At 42.5% G+C, this 25,594-nt stretch overlaps 1 protein-coding gene across 1 annotated transcript in view; it reads right to left on the bottom strand.

The window, feature by feature from the left end:
- LOC120936634 (guanylate cyclase soluble subunit beta-2-like) overlaps nt 1–5,848 on the bottom strand; it is a 92,345-nt gene extending 86,497 nt beyond the window's left edge. The window contains exon 1 of the mRNA XM_040349122.1: nt 3,274–5,848. Coding sequence (XP_040205056.1) covers nt 3,274–3,276 — 3 coding nt within the window. The 5' untranslated portion in view covers nt 3,277–5,848. The remainder of the gene's footprint in view (nt 1–3,273) is intronic.
- Between the last annotated feature and the right edge of the window lie 19,746 nt (nt 5,849–25,594).

The raw sequence follows: 25,594 nt of genomic DNA, 5'->3' as shown, positions 1-25,594 counted from the left end.
CGATGACGTTGGCACATGCTGATACAGGGGATATCTCCTAAACCGTGCATGTTTAGGAGATATCTGGGGTAGCTACAGGTAAGCCTTATTATAGGCTTACCTGTAGTTAAAAGTGGTTTGTAAGGGTTTAAAACCACTTTAAATGTTTCAACTCTGTCTTTCAGGCTGTCACTGAGAGGCCTCTTTGCCCATGACCTAATAGTTCAGTGTCTGTGGATGTGATATCTCTTTTCACAAATTGTTGCTGATTCCTGTACATCCCGCCGGAGCTCATTCACACAGGCATATGTGTATTTTTGCATGGAGGGCAAGTTCTTGCTGCCAGAGCTAGCAGAAGATCCTGCATAAAATACGCACCTAAAGTACTCATGTTTAGGTGTGTTTAGCTGTGCACACACAAGGCATAAGCTTAAAATTATACTATGGCTTTTTAGTAAAGTCTGATATAGTTCAGATGGCCATTCACAGAAGGATTTGGTTATGTAGAGACAATCATAGACTTGGATGAAACCTGTTGGGGAATATGACGCATTGTGGAGCTCAGGGTTGTGCCTGTTCATCTCTGTTAATGAACATCAGATAGAAAATTCTAACCCACTCAATAACTGTTCAAACTGCACGCAGATTACATTTACTCTCGTGACCCATATATACAGGAAACAGAAGAACTACCACACCAAAGGGTCTGAGAGTCCAAAATTATGTTTTCTTAATCGATCAGTGAAAAGCCAACACGTTTTGTACATTATTTTCATTACATAATGGTGCTTCTTTAGTTTTCACAGACCTACACTGCACAGGGTACCAGTAGCAGACATTTGTTACATGCCTGTTCCATACCATATTCAGTAACTATTGCTACTTTTCAATCAAGTCCAGTCACATTTGGATATTAAACATAACACAAGGCCTGATGAAGGGGAAGTGTCTAATGCCGCGTACACACGATCGGTCAAACCGATGAGAACGGTCTGATGGACCGTTTTCATCGGACCAAACCGATCGTGTGTGGGCCCCATCGGTTATTTATCCATAGGTTAAAAAAAAGCAATCTTGTTTTAAATTTTACCGATGGATACCTAACCGATAGAAAAAAAAACGATCGTTAGTAGGCAAACCATCGGTTAAAAATCCACGCATGCTCAGAATCAAGTCGACGCATGCTTGGAAGCATTGAACTTCGTTTTTTTCAGCATGTCGTTGTGTTTTACGTCACCGCGTTCTCACACGATCGTTTTTTTAACCGATGGTGTGTAGGCACGACTGCCCATCAGTCAGCTTCATCGGTTAACCGATGAAAACGGTCCATCAGACCATTCTCATCGGATGGACCGATCGTGTGTACGCGGCATAAGTCCCCAAAGCATGTTGGTTGTTTTCTACTAATCATTTTATAAAACATTGTTTTGAAGCCCCCTCTTTTGGGGGTTTTTGTCTGGTATTTGCAAACAGCCTAACCAAAGCAAGGTAATGGTATCTTGAAAAATAAAATAGTCGTTCAAAACATCAGATACCAATAATAGGAGATCTAATGCCTCTGTTTGTATTTTTACCCAAATATAATCATCTTAAAACCATATGGGGAATAATTTGTTATTTGTTGTCTGTACTGATTCCTGGGGTAACCATTGTTCCCAACGGAAAATCTTAAAATAGTGTTTCAGGCCACGAAAGCTGGGAATGTGTACAACTTTTAAATTTGACAAAGTTGATGTTTCCCAAGCCTGTACATGCACAGAGGTGCAAGACACATACACTGTAAGTTGGGAATGCATTGTGTGTGTTTTCTCTAGTACAATACCTTCCAGCGACATGAATAAAAGTTTCAAACAGTGTATTCTTATACAGAGGTATAATGTCATATATTTTATGATCCTAAAAGAATATTGCTCTATGTTGCATAGATTTATACGATTTGAGGTCACTTAACAATAATGCTAATGTTTTTCTGCATCTGACAAAATGTTCCCATTAGATGTAAAAGCCTTCAAGGAAAACATCTTGTGTTGAGAATCTAAACCTCATAGCTGTTTTCATCATTTACTTGTTCAGATGTATCATTCAAAAGTGCTTTAAGATACTATCAATTTGACTTTAATTCAACCGTAATTTATCAGCAGGTATCAGAGTAAGGAAAGGGATAGTTGGCTCTCAGGATGACATCCAAGAAAAAAATATTTCTTTATTGATAAAACGTGTAAAACAGCGTTTTAGCACTTTTTTCCCCTATCAGATTCAGCAGGTATGTCTTAGAATTTTATTTGCATATGGACCTACAAGTACAAGAATCATGCTACATATGATTTCTAAGAACATAGCAAATTATATCCTGCACTGCATAATTATCCTGCTTGGTTAAAGACTTCCTGACCACAATACACCTTTTTAGGTCCTTACTCATTCCCCATGTTGTGAGAAAGTAAATAAGCACTGTAGCAGAGCAGTAAGAATGTACACTTGTGCACAATCATACCTGTCTGGCTGCTGTCATATGGATCATTTAGTCAAAGGGTTATTGTCATGTTGACTGACACATTCCAATACTGCTGAATTTGGTCTTGACATCTAAGCTTGAGTATTACCAAAACTGTCTTTTTTTGTGGTCAGGAATAAACAATGGTAGGCTGTATCAGCTCTAGCACCTACATCTGGCCATAGTAGCTCCAAAGGAATGTGATATACCATCCTCCTTGTTACATAGTTAGTCAGGTTGAAAAAAGACACAAGTCCATCCAGTTCAACCACAAAAATAAACAAACAAAATAAAAAACACAGTACAATCTCATACACCCAACTTCATACCCACAGTTGATCCAGAGGAAGACAAAAAACCCCAGCAGAGCATGATCCAATTTGCTACAGCAGGGGAAAAAATTCCTTCCTGATCCCCCGAGAGGCAATCGGATTTACCCTGGATCAACTTGTATTCCTGAGGTCTCCTTATTATAAAATAAAATGTAGCTTTATTATGGAGAATTAGCTCCCTCAGTAAAGGATTGGGCAAGTAAATGGAATGGAAATGCTGATACCAAGATGTCAACATCAGAGTCAAAGGGAGCTGAACCCACTTATCACCATCCATCCAAAACTAAGATATAATTGACCCTAATATTAATTCATTAAAAGAGCTACAATATAAAAGATGTCACCATGCTTCCCCTAATAATTCTGCTACAGCAACGTTCCAATACTGTGTACATTGTTCCTGTTGATACATCATAAAGAAAAGACATTCCTTTGAACAAAAAGACATGTATATTGCTATTAACTTACCATTTTGGGGGTCTTATTTCTTTTGCTATTGCCCAGTGCTAATCCTGAAAATTCCAAACGACTGATCCCTCCAGTTAAACAAATCTTTGGAGTCTTCTTGCCATAAAGTTCTCATCAGATACACAGAATACCATTTCCATTGAAAGTATACAGAAGACACTCCGACACACTGGCAAGGCTGATGATGGTGCCTGCTGTTGTCATAATCCGGGTGAGAATGGGTTCTGCCAAGCATGCACGATTTGGTTTCCTCTGATATGAAGCAAAATGAAGAGTATTGTCAAATGCAATTCAGATGAAAGTTCCACAATCAGGTAACATCCCAGAGGTCATATGGTAATGAGATCCACTAGGTTGTAGAGAGTTGGGGGGTCTCCTAATGGTAGAGATGGAATTTGGTGCGACCTTCTAAAGCGATTAGCATTGGTGGGGATCCTTGGGAGGCAATGCAGTGAGTCGGTGGCAATGCTTGTCCTGATTGCCGGGGCTGCTGTCCATGGCTCATGGTGCTGATTCCATCCTGAGTCGTTGTGTCTGCAGACACCTCCTGATCCCCTTCACGGGTTCTGCTCCTCATTCAATTCCAAGGCATTTATGCAAGTCACAGTCTGCTGGAGAGCTTTGACACACGGATAATAATGTATTCTCCCAGTCTCCTTTCACTGGCAATTGTAATCACACAGGCACTAATAATCATTTATTTCTAGGAGAGCCGAGGCGCAGTAGTAATTGTGATACACAGCCGTGCAGGCTTGTATAGATATGCCAAGTGATTACTAGTTATCAGATGGAATACAACGTGCTAAGAAAAAAAACACACAATACATAATCCGTGCTCCTGCTGTTTCTAACAATTCCCTACACCATGCATGACATTGAGGGACTGAGACACATTTAGGTTATGTGCGACTCTTCAGCATTTCCAATTGTAGGGCAATAGATGTCACCCACTGAGCCCATCTTATGACCACTAACACTCTATTGGTCTCACATTTCCTACTAGCAAGTTTAATTAGAATTGATCATTTTTCTAGCATAGAACTCAATTTAGTAACTATTGCCATCACAGGACAAATAACTGATGTGCCAGCTAGAGCAATCTGTCTTCATAATAGCTTCCATAGGCAGCAATAGCATGTTGGCATTCATTTAGGTAAAAGATCTACAGAATTCACCATAATACAGGTTCCTCTATGTGACCTTTCCAGCTCAGCGTGGTTGTAATAGCTGTGCTTGTATAAGATCAGGAAAAAGCACACCTCCTATGTGTAAGATCAGGAAAAAAGCACACCCCCTATGTGTAAGATCAGGAAAAAAGAACACCTCCCATGTGTAAGATCAGGAAAAAAGAACACCCCCCATGTGTAAGATCAGGAAAAAAGCACACCTCCCATGTATAAGATCAGGAAAAACGCACACCTCCCATGTGTAAGATCAGGAAAAAAGCACACCTCCTATGTGTAAGATCAGGAAAAAAGCACACCTCCCATGTGTAAGATCAGGAAAAAAGCACACCCCCATGTGTAAGATCAGAAAAAAAGCACACCTCCCATGTGTAAGATCAGGAAAAAAGCACACCTCCCATGTGTAAGATCAGGAAAAAAGCACACCTCCCATGTGTAAGATCAGGAAAAAAGCACACCCCCCATGTGTAAGATCAGGAAAAAAGCACACCTCCCATGTGTAAGATCAGGAAAAAAGCACACCTCCCATGTGTAAGATCAGGAAAAAAGCACATCTCCCATGTGTAAGATCAGGAAAAAAGCACACCTCCCATGTGTAAGATCAGGAAAAAAGCACACCTCCCATGTGTAAGATCAGGAAAAAAGCACACCTCCCATGTGTAAGATCAGGAAAAAAGCACACCTCCTATGTGTAAGATCAGGAAAAAAGCACATCTCCCATGTGTAAGATCAGGAAAAAAGCACACCTCCCATGTGTAAGATCAGGAAAAAAGCACACCTCCCATGTGTAAGATCAGGAAAAACGCACACCTCCCATGTGTAAGATCAGGAAAAAAGCACACCTCCTATGTGTAAGATCAGGAAAAAAGCACACCTCCCATGTGTAAGATCAGGAAAAAAGCACACCCCCATGTGTAAGATCAGAAAAAAAGCACACCTCCCATGTGTAAGATCAGGAAAAAAGCACACCTCCCATGTGTAAGATCAGGAAAAAAGCACACCTCCCATGTGTAAGATCAGGAAAAAAGCACACCCCCCATGTGTAAGATCAGGAAAAAAGCACACCTCCCATGTGTAAGATCAGGAAAAAAGCACACCTCCCATGTGTAAGATCAGGAAAAAAGCACACCTCCCATGTGTAAGATCAGGAAAAAAGCACACCTCCCATGTGTAAGATCAGGAAAAAAGCACACCTCCCATGTGTAAGATCAGGAAAAAAGCACACCTCCCATGTGTAAGATCAGGAAAAAAGCACACCTCCCATGTGTAAGATCAGGAAAAAAGCACATCTCCCATGTGTAAGATCAGGAAAAAAGCACACCTCCCATGTGTAAGATCAGGAAAAAAGCACACCTCCCATGTGTAAGATCAGGGGAAAAATACACCTCCTATGTGTACGATCAGGAAAAAAGCATACCTCCCATGTATAAGATCAGGAAAAGAAGCATACCTCTCATGGTGCATACCTCTTTTACTGCTCTGAAGGTGAGGTATTTGTACCTGTGTGGTATAGATTTCTCCTGCCCATGTCATTTACTGGCCGCTTACCTTTCAGAATAAACACAGTGAGTGATTGGTACAGATTACTCACTGTGTTCATTCATAACTGAAGCCTAGTAAACTGTGTTTACTAGGCTTCAGTTTGTGAATACACAGTACAGTACAGAGCATTTCCCAATCATTCACTGTCCAGTGAAGCTGATACTGCAGAGAAAAGGGTTGGGGAATCTCTGCCCCTAACGTGAGACATCGGGGGTTTGTTTAGACCCCTGATATTTCACCAAAACCCCCCAGTGGAACTCGGAGTAGAATTTTAAATAGAAAATCCTGTAAAAAAATTGTTTTTTAAAAAAATCTAAAAATAAAAAACGACTGACACTGCCCAACTGACACCAATCTCTGCCCTACTGGCACCGTCCACAGTTTGATACATTTTAAAATGTTTGTTTACACTTATAAGTGTGTGTCTGTATATATATATGTATATATATAAAAGGTTAAAGCGGAGATTCACACAAATAACATCTATATAAGAGCAAATTCTTTATACTACTAACATGTACAGTAGCCACTTTTTTTTTTTTTTTTAGGCTGTACAAACCTTATTATCGCTATTTAAAAGTCGGCTTCCGGGTACTCACTCCCGCGGCGTTTCTCCGTTGAGGTTCATGACGTGCCTACGCAATACGGGGGGGCGGCCTTATCCGCCGGGGGGAACTTTTTCTGAAGGACATCACTCATCTGGGCAAACTCCCAGATTACATTGCGCCTCAGGATAGAAACGCCTACTCCTGCGGGAGTGAGTACCCGGAAGCCGACATTAAAATAGCGATAATAAGGTATGTACAGCCTAAAAAAAAATAAAAAAATAAAAGTGGCTACTTTACATGTTAGTAATATAAAGAATTTGCTCTTATATAGATGTTATTTGGGAGAACCTCCGCTTTAACACAAGAAAGTTCAGATAGATCACTGCATCAGCGCTACTGTTAGTCCATTTCTGCTTCTAACCAACTCAATAACCCAAATAGATAATTTGTATATGATGACAGTATAAATTGCTCTTTAAACATAGTGGGTGATCCTAGAGATTGGTCAGTGTGTGCACCAACTACCAAACACCAAGCCTTTAAGATCAAATCCTTATGTTGCTTGGAAAAAGCGGTCATCAGCAATGGAGGCGACATTGGTAACTATAATTTTCTCTCCGATCAAGTGTGTTCATAAAACATAAAGGAAATTGTGGACATAGCGTAATCCTGTTCCATGAATTTATTAATAGAAAACCTATAAACCCGTCCCTCATACAGAATATGTACAAATTTTAAACATCAATGAAGTCTCAAAGTGAGTGTAGTCATCAGTCTGCTGTCCAGGGAGACATCTGTGTTGAATACACAGCGATATTTTGTGCTTCCCAAAACTAGCTAGCTGACGGTGGAATGCACACGTCACTTCACGCCCTGGCGTTTCGTCACTTCTGACTTCAACTGAGGGCGTCAAATATATATATAGATGTAGCAAAGTCCCGGGGACCCTGGAGCCCAATGGTGACCTCCAGAGTTAATGACAGCTGACAGCATTCAGTGTAGAGTGGGTTACGGAGGCATGGTGGGTGTAATGCAAGATAAACATGTGGGCGCCAGACACTTTTTGAATGCAAAGAGATTTATTGTCTCTTAAACAGAACTGTGGGAGAGAGGGTTAGAGCCAGGACACCCTTAGGTAGATGCAATGTTAATTAGCAGACTACAAGCAGGGCCATCTTAATAGCATCATGGGCCCCTGGGCAAAGTAATGCTCCTACAATGGAGACAGTGCAGGTAAACAGACATCAAGTAGGTATGAGGCAGACAAGCGGAGCTTCCACTTTTGGGTGGAGCTCCGCATTAACTACATGAACAATCATTCTGTACAGCAAAGAAACAGCATCCACAAAGCTACTTATGCAGGTGGGCTCTCAGTTTTGCTGACTCAACAACTCCCACTCCAGCTCCTACCCACAGGCTTTAAGTTCCGAGCATTCAAGCTGCATGTGGTGGGGTCAGAGCATCACTGGCACTCTGGCCCTGCCCTCCCTGCTGGCTGTAAAATAGGTATCGTTCTGCACAGCATGGCACTTTGCTGCCAGCCTGCCTCCCCTGTGTATCCATCACTCTCAGTACCATCATGGGGCCCCCAATTTTGGGGCAGCATGGGCTCAAGGACCAGCTGCTTTGGGGAAAGTGCAGGGGCCCCCCATGCAGCTGGGGCCCCTGGGCAGTGCCCAGGTGTGCCCTCCGATTAAGACAGCCCTGACTCCGAGACTTCTATAGGTAGACAGCTATACAGGTGAAGGCCTCCAGCCAGACACCACTTCTGTATAGGCAGGACGCTGTCTCCTATGGCAACAATCTTGTAGCTGTTACTAACTAAACAGGTATTCAACTTTCTGAAACATGAACAGTTCTCTTTACCCCACACTCACTCACTGTGGGTCTTCACTTAACGAGCTCTAATGCCGCGTACACACGATCATTTTTCGGGTTGTAAAAAAAGACGTTTTTCAGGCTCTAGAAAAAACAACGTTTTTTTCAACTTGATCATTAAAACGGCCTTGCCTACACGCGATCGTGAAAAAAAATGCTCTAGCAAAGCGCGGTGACGTACAACACGTACGACGGCACTATAAAGGGGAAGTTCCATTCGAATGATGACGCCACCCTTTGGGCTGCTTTAGCTGATTCCGTGTTAGTAAAAGACGATTCGCGCTTTTCTGTCTGTTACAGCGTGATGAATGTGCTTACTCCATTACGAACGGTAGTTTTACCAGAATGAGCGCTCCCGTCTCATAACTTGCTTCTGAGCATGCGCGCATTTTTCACGTTGTTAAAGCCCACACACGACCATTTTTTACAACTCGAAAAACGACAAAAGTTAAAAACGTTGTGAAAAAATAGAGCATGTTCGAATTTTTTTTTGCCCGTTTTTCAGAACCCGAAAAATGCTCTGAAGCCCACACACGATCGTTTTCAATGACATTAAAAAATGAAAAATTATCGTGTGTACGCGGCATCAGTCTCTCTCACTAGAATTCAGATCCGCTAGACCACTGGATCCCCTGAGCTCTTTTACTGTAGCACTCAGTATCTTCCTCAAGCGTCACACCCACTTCACTGCTGGGTCCCTGGCTAGGAACTCACAGATACTCCTCAAGCTTCATCCCTGCTGACACGTTAGGTCCCTGGCTTGGCACTCCACAAGCATCACCTCTGCTATCCCGCTAGGTCCCTGACTTGGCACTTGCTGATGCTTTCCCACTTCTTCACCGTCCCTGGCTGGCGAGAAGTCTGCTCTGGTACTGGACTCAGCTCACTCACTGTGGTCTGCGGTAGCAAGGTGGATGGTTCCTTTATGGCAACAGCTTCCCATCTACCTCTGACCACAACAGTTTCCCCCGGCCGGCGGAACCGTTACTTCTAGTTCGACCTAAGTCCGCAGTCCTAACCCTGCACTACTTCTGGATAGGCCCTTAGATAGCCTAGCAGCCAGATGTCCCCAGGATAGGCCTTAGGTTTCTGGCCTAGCAGACCGGGGGAATACGACACACGTCCACCCAGACAGCCGTCCAGGTGGCATAGAACCCGATCACCTGACTCCCCCCCAAATAAATACGTTTTCCCAGAAGGTCAAAGGACCCAAGAAAATCCCTGCCCATTGTCTGAGACACCCCATTCATTCCTAATCTGTTCTGTCCTTGTCTTATCTAATGTCACCAGATACCCGGCCATCTAGTGGCAGAAGGGGGAAGTGTAGCAATTCATTGAATTAGGATGAAATTAATTGTCCTCCTATCAATTGGCCAAGGCAACTATCACTTGGCAGATAAATTTAATAGCACCCTTGTCTAAACATCAGGGTGCTATATACATATATATATATATATATATATATATATATTATACAGTATCTCACAAAAGTGAGTATACCCCTCACATTTTTGTATATGTTTTATTATATCTTTTCATGTGACAACACTAAAGAAATTACACCTTGCTACAATGTAATGTAGTGAGTGTACAGCTTGTATAACAGTGTAAATTTGCTGTCCCCTCAAAATAACTCAACACAGAGCCATTAATGTCTAAACCGCTGGCATCAAAAGTGAGTACACCCCAAGTAAAAATGTCCAAATTGGACCCAAAGTGGCAATATTTTGTGTGGACACCATTATTTTCCAGCACTGACTTAACCCTCTTGGGCATGGAGTTCACCAGAGCTTCACAGCTTGCCACTGGAGCAATCCAGACCAAATACAGAAATTTGATTGGTGGGGCATACAGTGATGGAGTCATTGATAAATTTACGTAGGCGTTTTTGAATATTCGTAACCCTAGGACCCCTACACTATATGCCCTACTTAAGATTCACAAATGTATGGACCAACCACCTGGCAGGCCCATTGTGTCAGGCAATAGTTGGCCAGTCAACTGGTCGATGGCTATTTGGGTCCTGATGTACTCTCCTTACCCTCTTTATACAATTCATCTTATGAAGTTATTAGATGGGATTTGTATTCCTAGGGATTCATGTCTGGCAACTCCATCCCTCATGAGAAGGGGGTTGGTGTTGTGGAGGGCTTCATTTCCCAGAGGGACATATCGGAGCCTTATAATCAGTTTGTTGCAATATCTTCTGACTCATAATCCAGCCCACGTGGAGGAAGAGGAGAGTCAGCTGTCATAGGCACAGGTCAGGCATCATTCTAATGTAAGCTGTTACAGTGGAAAAACCCTGCTCTGTGATCAAGCCGGCTCTCCTCTTCATCCATGCTCTCGTTCGATATGATGATTTCGGCCGCCCCCTCTGCATAGGAGAGGCTGCAATGATGGACACAGGAGAGGCTGCACTCATGAGGCTGCAATGATGGACACTGGTGAGACTGCACTGGTTAGGCTGCAATGATGGACACAAGTGAGCCTGCACAGGTGAGGCTGCACAGGGGAGGCTGCAATGATGGACACAGGTGAGGCTGCAATGATGGACAAAGGTGAGGTTGCATTAGTGGGCACTGGTCATGCTGCATTGATGGACACGGCTAAGGCTGCATTGATGGGCATGGGTGAGGCTGCATTGATGGGCACGGGTGAGGCTGCATTGATGGGCACAGGTGAGGCTGCATTGATGGGCATGGGTGAGGCTGCACTGATGGCCACTGATAAAGTTGTTGTTAATATTTATTTGTGTAACTTAAAAAGTATGGCACAACTGCAAACCCACAGCAAACATGTGGAAGAAAATGCTCTGGACAGATGTAACTTTTTGTCCTAAAAGCAAAACGCTATGTGTGGCAGAAAACGAACACTGCACATCACCCTGAACACACCATCCCTACCGTGAAACATGGTGGTGGCATCATCATGTTGTGGGGATTCTTTTCTTCAGCAGGGACAGGGAAGCTGGTCAGAGTTGATGGGAAGATGGATGGAGCCAATTACAGGGCAATCTTAGAAGAAAACCTGTTTGTCTCAGTCTCAAGTCTTTTGCGGACTCCAAGGTTCACCTTCCAGCAGGACAACGACCCTAAACATACAGCCAGAGCTACAATGGAATGGTTTAGATCAAAGCATATTCATGTGTTAGAATGGCCCAGTCAAAGTCCAGACCTAAATCCAATTGAGAATCTGTGGCAAGACTTGAAAACTGCAGTTCACAAATGCTCTCCATCCAACCTCACAGAGCTTGAGCTATTTTGCAAAGAATGGGCAAAAACGTCACTCTCTAGATGTGCAAAGCTGGTAGAGACATCCCCAAAAAGATGTTGCAGATGTAATTGCAGCAAAAGGTGGTTCTGCGAAGTATTGATTCAGGGGGGCTGAATACAAATGCACGCCACATTTTTCAGATATTTATTTGTAAAACATTGTGAAAACCATTGATAATTTTCCTTCTACTTCACAATTAAATGTCACTTGTGTTGGTCTATCACATAAAATCACAATAAAATACATTTATGTATTTAGTTGTGACATGACAAAATGTGGAACATTTCAAGGGGTATGGTTACTTTTTCAAGGCTCACACACATACTGTACATACCATACATACATACATACATACATTACATATTCTTTTGAAAAACCACAGCGTACTTTACTTATGACCAGCATTTGGCACTTTCACTTCTGAGTAAGATGCCTGTGTACACAGTACTGTATGGAAAGGTGGAGGGGCCAATCGGGACTCTGGAAGCTTTCGCCCTGCCCATTACTGCATGCTCCAGCTCTGCAGTGTTTAAAGCAGAAGTGCAGCCAGAGCTTTTTAGGCTCGGCTTTTCCTATGGCCACAGAAATGCAATTAGTTTTGCACTCCTGTGACCCGTTTTTAGCGGAGATCGGTCTGAAGTCTGCTCTTCGCTGACATCTCCAGGATCAGTCCAGGCACCATGTCATCCCGACTTTGGAAGTCTGGATGCGCCAGCTACCTGGACTGATGGCAGTCTCAGTCTCTTAGCGTGCCGCTGAGAGGCTGAGACTGCTGCTTCCCGTCCCTCTGCAGGTCAGTGCTCCAATGTGCATGGAGGAGCAGAGCATGAGAGATGCTGATTGACAGGCAGCAGCTCTACCCTCGGGGAGGCGAGAGAACTGAGCCATCAGCGGTGTTCGGTGGCTCGCTTCTCAGTGAAGAGGCGGCGGGGGACAGATGCAGTATTGGTATCTAATGCTGCATTCCCCTAGGTAAGTATGATTAGGAGAAAAAAAAAACATACTTCTCTTTTAGGCCGGAATCACACTAGTGCGGTGCGAATTTCAGCTCTCTTATCTCTGCAGAGAGATAAGAGAAGTGTTCAGATTTAGATGCGAATTTGGAGACCTGGGAGAAGTTACGGGTGAGAGGAGAGTGGGGGAGAAGTGTATTGAGCTGAATGAGAGAAATTCCTGAAGAGAACTGAACACATCTGCGAATCAGCTGCGTACCCATAGAAGATAATGGGCTTGAATTCGCACCTGAGCCGCACCGCAATGCCTAAAAGACGCACACGGTTTTACTGCAATGTGCAGTGCGATTGCTTTGCACATATGTGAACCAGCCTCATTGAGAACAATGTATTTAGAAATGTTCTGCGTATTGGAATGTGGTTTAAGCCGCACTCAATTTGCATAGGTGTGAACCTGGCCTTAAAGATTTAGCTTTCAAATACTAGAATACTCCCCAAAAAAGCAGTTGCCTTCACCTGTCTGGCCGCACTTTTCAAAACTAAGCAGCGTTGCTGTGCTTCTCCTCCTCCCTGCTGACAAGAGTAGTGAGTGACGCTGCTGTCACATCATCTGTCAGCCTGTAGTGGCAGAGCCTATTGCAAGACTAATGTGGGGCCCTCATACACCTGGAGCCCCTGGACAGTTCCTAGGGGGGCTCATGCATTAAGACAGCCCTGAGTGAGGGGAGTCCTGTGAATTAAGAAAATGACTGGCTAACACATGTCTGATGTTGGTGGCCAGCTTTAAGAATCCACTAGTTCCTGTAAGGGGGGGGGGGGGGGAGAATGGAGAATACAGCAGTATTATTGTAAAACTACATATTGTTTTCTAAATAAATTAGCTTTGAAGTAAACCCGGAGGCAAGTAAACTGTGGAGGCAACCACTAATGACTCCTCCTTCTGAAGGTAGCAGTTGCTTGGTTTTGTGGTGATCCAGTGGGTTCAATAGTTTATGAAGATTGGCCAGAGCTTATATGCGGATCAGAAGATTTGGCTTCAGTTGTTGCACACATGTGGGCCTGTGACTCTTAAAGTGTTACTAAACTGTAAAATCAGTCTGTATATGCAGCATGCTTGTTATACTGACCGTGGAACGTAAACGGTTAATTCTCTGCATTGTGTAAAAAGGCTGTTTTATCCTGTATGCACAGATCCTTCCCTTCTGCACTATCTGGGGAAGGCCAGCTAACACAGGCAAAGTAACCGACCTGCACATGCTCAGTTGTGTCTTTCGTGCTGTAGGGTAGAGAATATTTCCTTGTTGAGCTGAACTAGCCAAGTCACGTGATATTGACATCACACATGTGGGTGTGTATACAGGCTGCAGTGGAAATCTCCTTCTTCCTGAACTCTCTGCACTGGAGAAACTGTGCAGTTTATGATTGACTGTGGTACGCAGATCATCCAAAAAGGTATATAGTGGTGGTATTTCAATGTAAAAAGAAGATTTATAAGCTGCGGACACTGTGGGGGGGGGGGGGATTAAACTATTTAATATTACTGGGTTTAGTAACACTTTAAAGAGGTAGTAAACTTATTTTTCTTGATTTATACCCACAGGTAAGCCTATAATAAGGCTTACCTGTAAGTACGGTAAACATCTCCTAAACCTGCACCATTTAGAAAATATTTACTTTAGCAGCACCGGTTATGTCACTGGCATATGCGCTCTCAGTGGACAGCGTGCCATCCACTGAGAGAGCCGTGCCACGGCCGTTACTCATCAGGAGTGACGTCATCGCAGCTCGGCAATTGAAACGGCCGCAGCCTTCAAACCCAGAAAGAAGACTGGGTGAAGATAGAAGCTGTGTCAATAGTAACAGCCCCCCGCTGGAGGGCTTCATTTTCAGGTCTTTCATAATGTGCTAGTATGTGATGCATACTAGCATATTATGCTCTTACCTTGCAGAGAGAACTTTTTTGTTTTTGTTTTTTTTGCTGTTTACCAACTCTTTAATGAATTGAAACGAGAAATAGGCCAGGTAACTAATATTTTAAAAAAAGGAGAGAGCAATAATGCAGCTACTAATTTCTCTCATTAAAGGTTTCATTAACCACTTAAGCCCCGGACCAATATGCTGGCTAAAGACCCAAGGTTTTTACAGTTCGGGACTGCGTCGCTTTAACAGACAATTGCGCGGTCGTGCGACGTGGCTCCCAAACAAAATTGGCGTAATTTTTTCCCCACAAATAGAGCTTTCTTTTGGTGGTATTTGATCACATCTGCGGTTTTTAGTTTTTGCGCTATAAACAAAAATAGAGCGACAATTTTGAAAAAAATTCAATATTTTTTACTTTTTGCTATAATAAATATCCCCCAAAAACATATATAATTTTTTTTTTCCTCAGTTTAGGCCGGTACGTATTCTTCTACCTATTTTTGGTAAAAAAAATCGCAATAATCGTTTATCGGTTGGTTTGCGCAAAATTTATAGCGTTTACAAAATAGGGGATAGTTTTATTGCATTTTTATTTTTTTTACTACTAATGGCGGCGATCAGCGATTTTTTTCGTGACTGCGACATTATGGCGGACACTTCGGACAATTTTGACACATTTTTGGGACCATTGTCATTTTCACAGCAAAAAATGCATTTAAATTGCATTCTTTATTGTGAAAATGACCGTTGCAGTTTGGGAGTTAACCACAGGTGGCGCTGTAGGAGTTAGTGTTCACTGTGTGAGTGTTTACAACTGTAGGGTGGTGTGGCTGTAGGTGTGACGTCATCGATCGTGTCTCCCCTATAAAGGGGATGACGCTATCGATACGCCGCCACAGTGAAGCACGGGGAAGCCGTGTTTACACACGGCTCTCCCCGTTCTTCAGCTCCGGGGGACCGATCGCCGCACTCGAGCGTTGATCGGGTCCGCCGGACCCGCGGTCCCGGTCCCAGAGCTTCGGACCGGGTCGCGGGCCCACGGCTCGGTACAAGTACAGGACGTATATATACGTGCTTGTGTCCAGCAGTGCCATTCTGCCGACGTATATGTGCAGGAGGCGGTCCTTAAGTGGTTAAAGGCTCTTGACAGGCAAGACATATTTCATGCATTTCATGAACTCCAAAGGATAAACAAGACTGCTATTTATTTCTTATATATTTATCACCACTATGAAATCCTGGTCAAGCAGCATAGTTAAAGCGGAGTTCCGGCCACAATTTTACTTTTTAAATATAAATACCCCTGTAATACACAAGCTTAATGTATTCTAGTAAAGTTAGTCTATAAACTAAGGTCCGTTTTGTTAGGTTGTTACAGCATTTAGACACTTTATAAATTAGAAATTGACTGGGGCCATCTTAAGTGTGGGCATCATGAAGCCAGACTGTATGACTTCCTGGATTTCAGCCTTGCAGATCTAGCACATGCTCAGTGCTGCACAAGCAGTGTCAGATCAGGTTTCAGCACCTGTGCTGTCCAAGTCACATGATTCTTTGAGACTGGGGAATGCACAGACTCCTGGAAAGTTACACCCACTACATTCCCAGGAGTCTGTGCGGTGTAGGTTAGGAAGCATTAAGCACCTAGGTGCAGGAAGTGGGGAAATTAACTATTCTGCCTAGCAACAACACTTTGAAGGCATCTAAAAAAAAAAAAAAAATTCGTAAAGGACTAATGACATTTTTTTAAAACTACTGATGTAATGTTATATTTATGAGTGGAACTCCACTTTAAAGTTAATCTGGTGCTAGTTCTTAACAAGCAATAGCTAAGCCTTAAAGTATAACTAAAGGTAAAACTGTGTTTTAGTTTTGGATAGAGTGGAGAGGGATTAGAGCGCTTGCCAGTTTTTATTGCTGTCTGTAAGCAAAAGAAAATCCCAAATTTTGGGTTGTTCCCAGAAAAGTAATTCCAATGAAGACACTCGTTCTGGTGAAATGGGGGGACCCAAGTAATACCTTTATTTGCAGGGATTTCCTTTCACTTCCTGTTTGGCTATGGGACAGGAAGTACAGTAAGGTTGCCACATCATCCCTTTAATCCAGTACACACATTAATTACACTGGTTCTGAGGCTGATTAAGGTGGTAAATAAACTCACTTTGTGCCTTATCTGCATTAAATCAGCCTCAGAACCTGTGTCCCGGATTAACCTGCCTAGCGGTATTCCCGAGTCGGGCTCAGGGTGAATTTTGCATACCAAAAGCGGTATCCCCGAGCCCGCCTCGGGATCACATTGCAGGATACAGGGGAAGTTACTTACCTTGTCCCCTGGATCCTGCGATGTCTCTCCGCTGTGTGTGCAAGCTTTGTCCTCGCTCGATTCAAACTGATGACTGCCGAGTGCCGCCGAGCTCCGTTCCCGACCGGCTCGACGCACGGACTGTAATCTTACAGATTACATTACTGTATAAAATAATTACACATCCCCTTTGTCCCTAGTGGTCTGTCCAGTGTCCTGCATGAAGTTTTATATTATAAAAACTGTTCTTTCTGCCTGGAAACTGGAGATTGTTCATAGCAACCAAAAACTCTCCGTTTATGTCAAAAGTGGTTTTATCATACCCGGGATGTCTACTAGACTCTGTTTTGGACAGATTTAAGTGAGTTATTCCTAAGAATTACAGGCCTACAATATGAAACGCCAAATTTCCATGCTAAACATTGTACCGCTTTCAGCATCAAAAATCTGACATAATTGTACCGCCAGGGAGATTAAAGGGTGGATGTGGCAGCCCTAACAGGAAGTGAAGAGTAGACTCTGCAATGGGACACAGATGGCAAAAAAATCTGACAGGGGCTATAACCCTCCCTTGCTCTATCCAAAAAAAAAAAAGGTTTGCCTATAGTTCTCTCGCAAAGCAAGCCATCACTGATGTTTGTAGCTGCAAGCACTGTGGAGCACATTGATCATAAGTCCAGACTTTCTCAACTTTTTTTTTAATTATAGGGCAATGTCTGAAATCATTATCAGGTCTCACGAAGGCCTTTTTATATATATATATATATATTATCTGCAGTGTATGGTACATGAGCATGGGCAGTAAAATGAAACACATATAAAACCAATGGTCGGGAAAGAAAAGCATCCAGTGAAAGGCGTCCTTTTATTGGTGATCAGTAGAGAGAATGCACCCCTACAGGTACCATTGGTGTCAGTGAGTTACTTACCTGTGCTTTGACAGGGGAAGAGTAATGTTTGTGCAGAAACTCTGGGCTAGATTCAGAGAGAAATGCCTATCTTTAGGCGGGCGTAGCGTATCTCATATACGCTACGCCGCCGTAACTTTGACAGGCAAGTCCCGTATTCAGAAAAAATTTGCGTCCGAAGTTACGGCGGCGTAGCGTATATGGGCTGGCGTAAGCCCGCCTAATTCAAAATAGGCTGGTAGGGGGCGTGTTATATGCGCCGTCCGTGAAAGCATCCCATTGCGCATGCTCCAAATTACGCCGCAAATAGTCAATGCTTTTGACGTGAACGTAACTTACGCACATCCCTATTCGTGTACGACTTACGCAAACGATGGAAAATTCGAAGCTGACCCGACGCCCATACTTAACATTGGCTATGCCTCATATAGCAGGGGTAACTGCCTTACGTAAACGACGTAGATAGGCGTATCTAGCTTATTTGCATATTCTACGCTGAAATCAACGGAAGCGCCACCTAGCGGCCAGCGTTAATATGCACCCTAAGATACGACGGCGTAGGAGACTTACACCGCTCGTATCTAGGCAACATTGAGGCGTATCTGATTCTATGAATCAGGCGCCGAGATGCGACGGCCCGCATTCGGAGTTACGACGGCGTATCTGGAGATACTCCGACGTAACTCCTTTATGAATCTAGCCCTCTACAAGCACTGATCAATCTGTCACTGCTCAAGGAACCCTAAGCATCCTCTGGACAAACCCTGGCTGTGAAAGAATGCATTAAACATTAGAAAGCTGGAAGGCTCCTAAATCACTGCTGGGAGGAGGAATACGCAGAGCATCCCCAAAATAGGATTTTCACCTTATCCATATTCCTTTAGTAAGTGCACAAGGGGATGTTGGGAATGCCGTCATTTTACAGCAGAAATAAGAACAGACTCTCCCGGTTAGCTGTCTGATTTAGAAGGAACATTGGAAAAATCTACAGAACAATAACAAGTAAGGATGTGACATCTTTAATGTGCAAGATGGTGTCTCCCTGTACATTGTACGCTCTCTGCATATTTACAATGACCCTCATTTATGAAAGTGATTGTCTTTCTAGCCTGAAGCAGCTACATTCTGTTTTTTTTTGCTCCCAGTTGAAAGTTGATCCCATTGCTAAGGGCAGGCGCAGTTTTTATTTTAGAGACACTTCAATATTTCAGTTATTTCCCTGGTAAATTTATAGTAAAGGTAGCATCATTAAAATTTTCGCTTAGTTGTGAAAGGCTTTACATGTTTTCATCTAATATACAGGACTACATTTATTGGCCATGCCAGTACAGAAATTAGGCAGATGCCATTGCTGTCTTGTTTTTATAAGTGTTAAGGTCCGTACACATGATCAGATTTTCAGACGGGAATTGTGCGATGGCAGGCTGTTGTATGCTCCATCGGACAATTGTTGTCCGATTTTCCCCCAACAAATGTTGGATAGCATGCTTTAAAATCTTACGACAACGAATGTGTGGTGTCGGATTATCCGATCGTGTGTACAGAAGTCCTTTGGAAAAAAATACAAAGTATAAGCGCGCATGTTCAGAAGCGATGCTAACCAGAGCACAACATTAGCAGAAGTTGCCCAAAGGGTGGTGCTAAAGAGATGAAAAAACATGTAATTTCGTGTTTGTTGGCCGACAATTCTTTGCCGTTTGTATGTAAGACAAGTTCATGGCCAACGTCCTTTGGACAAAAGTCCTACGCTTTGTGCGCCGAAAAGCCGATCGTGTGTACCAGGCTTAAAGCGGGGTTCCGGTCATAAATTATTTATATTTTTTTTGGCCAGTTAAATTGAAATACACTTAAAGGGGAGTTCCACCCACAATTTCACTTTTTATATATAAATACCCCTGTATTACACAAGCTTAATGTAGTCTAGTAAAGTTAGTCTGTAAACTAAGGTCCGTTTTGTTAGGTTGTTAGAGCATTTCGTTAGTTTATAATCTAGAAATAGACCGTGGCCATCTTAAGTGTGGGCATCATGAAGCCAGACTGTATGACTTCCTGGATTTCAGCTTTGCAGATCTCGCACATGCTCAGTGCTGCACAAGCGATGTAATAGGTTTCAGTCAGGTTTCCATAGCAACGGGAGTGTCAGAGGAAGTTGCCGCCCCTTCTCTATGCAAATAGGCTATTTGCAAGGACTACTGGGATACATGATGCCTATCCCAGAAACCCTTGCGAATAGCCTTGTGACTTAATAGCCTAGGCTAATAAGGAGGAGGAAGTAATGAAGGACTACAAAATAAAGGTATTTACAAGCATCAAAATAAATAAAAATTGTCCATTCTGAACACTATGAGATTAGGGCATGCAGCACAGACAAACATAAAAAAATGGGTGGAACTCCACTTTAACATAACATTAAATCTACTAATATATCGCCAAACGATCTGGGAATATATTTAACACTTGCCTTGTTTGCTGCTCGTTATTCTGTGGCCGTTGCCATTCTATGTGTGGGCATCCGAAGCCCAGAACATTTTTTTTCTTCCCTTCGTGGCGTGCACAGTAGATCGCCGCTGGTAGCGCAGGTTGTTTATGCCGTTGTCATGACAATGGGGGGCGTCATAGGAACGTCCTGCCCCGTTGTTATGCATACGTAGATAACATAGGCACAGAGGAGCGCACAGTCTCCTGGGAAATTATGACACTCCTTTCCCAGGAGTCTGTGCGCCTTAGGTTGAAGAGGAGAAAGACCGCAGTCCAGGAAGAGGGCAGATTAGGAATTCTGCATAGCAACAGGGATTTCCAGGCATGTAAAAAAAAAATTTCTTTCAGAACTTGTTTAATGAGATTTAAAGTAAGCTAGTGAAGTATATTTTTATTTTAGGGTGGAGCTCCACTTTAACTACATGCCGACCAGCCACCGCAGTTCTACGGCGACAGGTCGGCTCCCCTGCGCGAGAGCACGTAGTATAACATCACCTCGCGAAGCGGCCACTTAACCCCTTCCCCGCCCCCTAGTGTTAACCCCTTCCCTGCCAGTGGCATTTTTATAGTAATCAATGCATTTTTATAGCACTGATCGCTATAAAAATGCCAATGGTCCCAAAAATTTGTCAAAAGTGTCCGCCATAATGTCGCAGTACCGAAAAAAATCGCTGATCGCCGCCATTACTAGTAAAAAAAAATATTATTAAAACTGCCATAAAACTACCCCCTATTTTGTAAACGCTATAACTTTTGCGCAAACCAATCAATAAACGCTTATTGCGTTTTTTTACGAAAAATATGTAGAAGAATACGTATCGGCCTAAACTGAGGAAAAAAATTTTTTTTTATATATTTTTGGGGGATATTTATTATAGCAAAAAGTAAAAAATATTATTTTTTTAAAAAATTGTCGCTCTATTTTTGTTTATAGCGCAAAAACTAAAAACCGCAAAGGTGATCAAATACCACCAAAATAAAGCTCTGTTTGTGGGGAAAAAAGGACGCCAATTTTGTCTGGGATCCACGTCGCACGACCGCGCAATTGTCAGTTAAAGCGACGCAGTGCCGAATCGCAAAAAGTGCTCTGGTCTTTGACCAGCAATATGGTCCGGGACTTAAGTGGTTAAGTTTAAGAATTGTCCTTGTGATAGTTGTCTCACTATTTTGAGTCATTTACCCATTGTAGTGAAGGAAGGATAAGGATGACAGCTCCAGAGCATGCACATAAAAAAAAGTAAGTCAATATTTCAGTTATGTCATGTAAGAACTTACAAGTACCAACACTAGGTAAACACTATTGTGGGTCCTATGTACTGCATTTGCATGGGCACAGATGCCTATTTATTTGAGTACACTGCTGTATCTGCAGGGGAAATGTCCCGGACCCATTTTCCAAAATGCTCCCTCTGGGCACAGAGTTGCATGGTCCTGCCACGCCATGTTGTTTTGCGCACCTGAAAATGTGCTACTATTTCAGATGCTTTAGGGCGTCATTAGGAATAAATAGCAGCCACATGCCGCTGCTAAAGAGCAGCATGTTGTGCCAGCAGGTGCGAGAACACGTGCCATTTACATGCACCCACAATCGTGAACCTAGCCTAAGTAATTAATATTGTGAAGTCTTTACAAAACAAATCAGAAAACATTTCTATAGAAAATCGTTTTTAAGGTACACCTGTCATGTGAGAAATATGTAAATATCTACCATTCTAGCCCTGGAATATGACTTTCTAGATAATATATATCTAACAAATTAAGTTTAATAATTGCTTTTGATTTTCACTGGTTGATGTCCTTCAGCTCAGCCGAAAAGAATTATCTCATGACAATCATATCTAATGAGACTATTACATAGAAAATAGATTACCATTACTTACAATATTTGAAGGGAAATCATTTTTAGAATAACACTTTATATATTTAGTATGCTGCAAATGCTAAACATTATGAGCTGTAGGACTAAAGCAACAATATGTAGGAAAAAAAAGAAGCTTTACATAATAGAAGTAATAAGAAAAGGTCACAAATTCTTTTAAAAGGGTAGATCAATAAGTAGAAAATTATTATACAGGCTTCATCTGGAGCGTCAGCTAGTGCTGCATCTTTTTACTGCAAGTCAACTATGGCAAGGGCATGGAAAACACCTATACTTTGTTTCAAGGTGGTTAAAAATCGTATAGCCTCATACACCCATTTGGTCCAAATGGGCATTGCCCGTGAACTTGTTATGCATACACACGGCAGGACTTTTTCAGCCAAAGTTACCCTTTGTTTAGCATTGTTTCGGAGCATACGTGTTTGTACTTTGGATTTTAGTCCGATGGACTTGTGTACACACAATCTGATATCCTCCATCGGACATTTGTTGTCGAAAAGTCTGAGAGTATGCACAGCAAACATTTGTCCATTGAAAAAGCAACAACAATTGTCCGATGGAGCATACAGACGGTCGGATTGTCCGATAAAACAGGTCTGTCGGACCGTTGTTGTCGAAAAGTCCGATCCTGTGTATGGGCCTTATGAATGATATTATGGTAAATGAAAAGCTGACAGCTATCCTTTCAGAAACACATGATAAATTCCTTGGGGTCTGGCAATCGTGGGTTGCTTATATTCAACCTTCCAGATTTGATACCATGCTCCTCTCGATTTAATATGTTCCTGGTCCATACCCAGTGGATTCCTCCTCTTCTTTTCTCTCTTTCCTTTCCTATTTCTGGTTCCGTTTTCTCCCTCTTTTCTTTCCTTACTTTTCTCCCCTTCTCTTGTCTTATTTCCCTTTCTTCTTCGTTTATCAGGCCACCAGGCGTAGGCCTGGTTGGGATGGTTACACTTAGGGGTCAAGTCCTGGGGAAAAAAGTGTGGGAACTCCCACCCAAGATCCACTCCCCCACCAAAAAAAAATATACGCTCATATGCATAATTACTAAACCGCATATTTTTTTTTTTTAAGCAAGTTCTTTCTAAATCCCACGATAACTTGCGGAAGACCTCCGCAATGTCTCATGGGTACTATAAAAAAAAAACTCCCAGGAGACATTACGGCATCGAGGAATCCATATACAGGAAGCGGCCAGTAACATAAAGGATTACTGCCCCTGACAGTGACTCGAGCTGGGCATCGCCGCTTAGTAAAGGATCGGCTCAGGCGGCTCGGCTGCTCTCGGCTGCTCTAGTCCTGCAAAGGGAACTGCGTTCCTGCTGTGAAAAAAGTGCAGGAACTCCGTTCCCACGCGTTCCCGCAGGACTTGAGCCCTGGTTACACTGCTAACTTTCAGCATTATTATACAGTATTCTCTTTTATATACAAATTCATTGAATATATGGTTTTGTGACTGGCTGCATTCAATTTTATGTGTGGACGTTTTCGTTCTTTTTTTCATGCAGCTCTTTTCTGAGTTTTCCGAGATTGGACTGTGATGTTTGCCTCCTAGATGTTACATGTCTCCTTTCTCGAAATGTATAGAATTCAAGTATCCCTCCAAATTAACGTTCTTTTATCTTTTCCTTTTTTTTTGTATTTATATGTATTATATGTCCTACATGCGATTGTTGAACTAATCTGTTGGATTGAATATTAATAAAACCCTCTGTAAAAAAAAACGTATATACTGGCATGCAAGCATAACCATGCTGTCAGGTTTGTCGGTAACTGTTACAATTTAGGGTTCTTAAAGTAAATTTGAACCTGTTCAATAAACTATCATATATGGAAAAAGAAATTACCGCGCTAAGTAGATCACTAATGTAAAGCAGCAACTAAAAAGTGATATACACACCAATACAGACAAATAAAAAAAAATGTAGTTGCGCTGAATTACTAAAAAAACTATAACAGGTGAAAACAATTATATAAAGCAATAACAACTATGTGAATCATGTGTTCAGTGAAGTCCAAAAAAAAAAAAACACAATTGAAATAACTTCTTCTGACATTCAAGTTGTAGTTCAAATGTTGAAAAAATCCACCACCAACAGTAAAACGCCACAAGGAATGCAGGCTTACCAGATGGCAAGCAAAGATGGCTGTAAACCCCAGCCCGGGCCTTTAGTCATGGACTGCAGTATACACCAGTAGGAATTGGATCCTCAAGGCACAGATGTCACCGATTGTATGGGATACCCAAAAAAGATATAGGACTCACAATAGTGAAGTACAGTAGAAAATCATGTAAAATGTATTAAGATAAAACACTTACAAGAGAACGATCTCACAGAAGCATAAAAATAAAGCCGGCCGGCTTAAAACGAACGCCCGTCGGATTGTCACGCAAAACGTCAGCACGTCTCCTCTCCTGACGCGCGTTTCGTCACACAAATGACGTCATCTGGGGCACTATCATATTAGCGTTGATTATTGTAATTTCTTGTTTTCAGTATTTCATTATAAAACTTGGTGATCCTGCCATTCCTGTTATAGGGTGAGAGTTTATTCCCAGTTGTGTTCATGCATTGTCATCCTGCCACATGCGCCCCTGATGGAGACTACAGGCATTCATGCTGACATACTTTGTTGAAGTATGATCCATCATTTTGAGATTCAAGAAGCCGGTCCAGAATAATGCAGGAACACATACATGTAGACAGGAAGAGGCTGCAAGAGAGCGGAAGTGCTCATATACAAAAAAACATGAAAGGAAGAAAGCATAGCATCTGTTTGACCTGCAGTTGCCATAGTGTTTCAGATGTGATCGGTTATGACACCAGCCATTTGATGGCTTGACAGTTCAGCTGAGTACTAACTATGACAGTCATCATTCACAGTATGTCTTGAATATAACTGATTTTGGAACAGTGCCGGGTTGCCAAATAGGCAGCTGGCCTATGAACCCCACGCTGTTTAAGGGCCCTGTGACAACTTAAAATAATATTGATTTGAACTTGAAAGAAAATTACAATGAAGCTTTTTAAAACTGTTTACAAAAGATTGAAAACATTAATCATCTCAAACAAAAACTTTACATTACAGAGGAGCTTCAGGTTCCTTCAGAATTTTTTTTTAAGTCAGCAGCTACAAATACTGTAGCTGATGACATTTTATATTAGGGCACTTACCTGTCCAGGAATCCACTGGTGTCCTTACCCAAGCCAATTTTTCAATCAGCTATTTAGTGTGCTGCTGCCGCCATCATGACTTAGGGGAACTGGCTGTGAAGCCTTGTGACTTTACAGCTAGTATCCTACTGTACTGTACGAGTGGGCCGACTGTGGGGAAAAGAGGGGGCAAACTGAGCTGGAAGTGGGAGCGGGTACCTGTCAAAAACAGGTACCCGCTCCCCCCTTCCCCCAAAAGGGACCAAATGTGGCAGCAGAGGGGGGGAGGAGGCAG

Source organism: Rana temporaria, chromosome 4, assembly GCF_905171775.1.
Source record: "Rana temporaria chromosome 4, aRanTem1.1, whole genome shotgun sequence".
In the NCBI taxonomy this organism is placed as follows: domain Eukaryota; kingdom Metazoa; phylum Chordata; class Amphibia; order Anura; family Ranidae; genus Rana; species Rana temporaria.
This window is presented reverse-complemented; position numbering and strand designations above follow the sequence as displayed.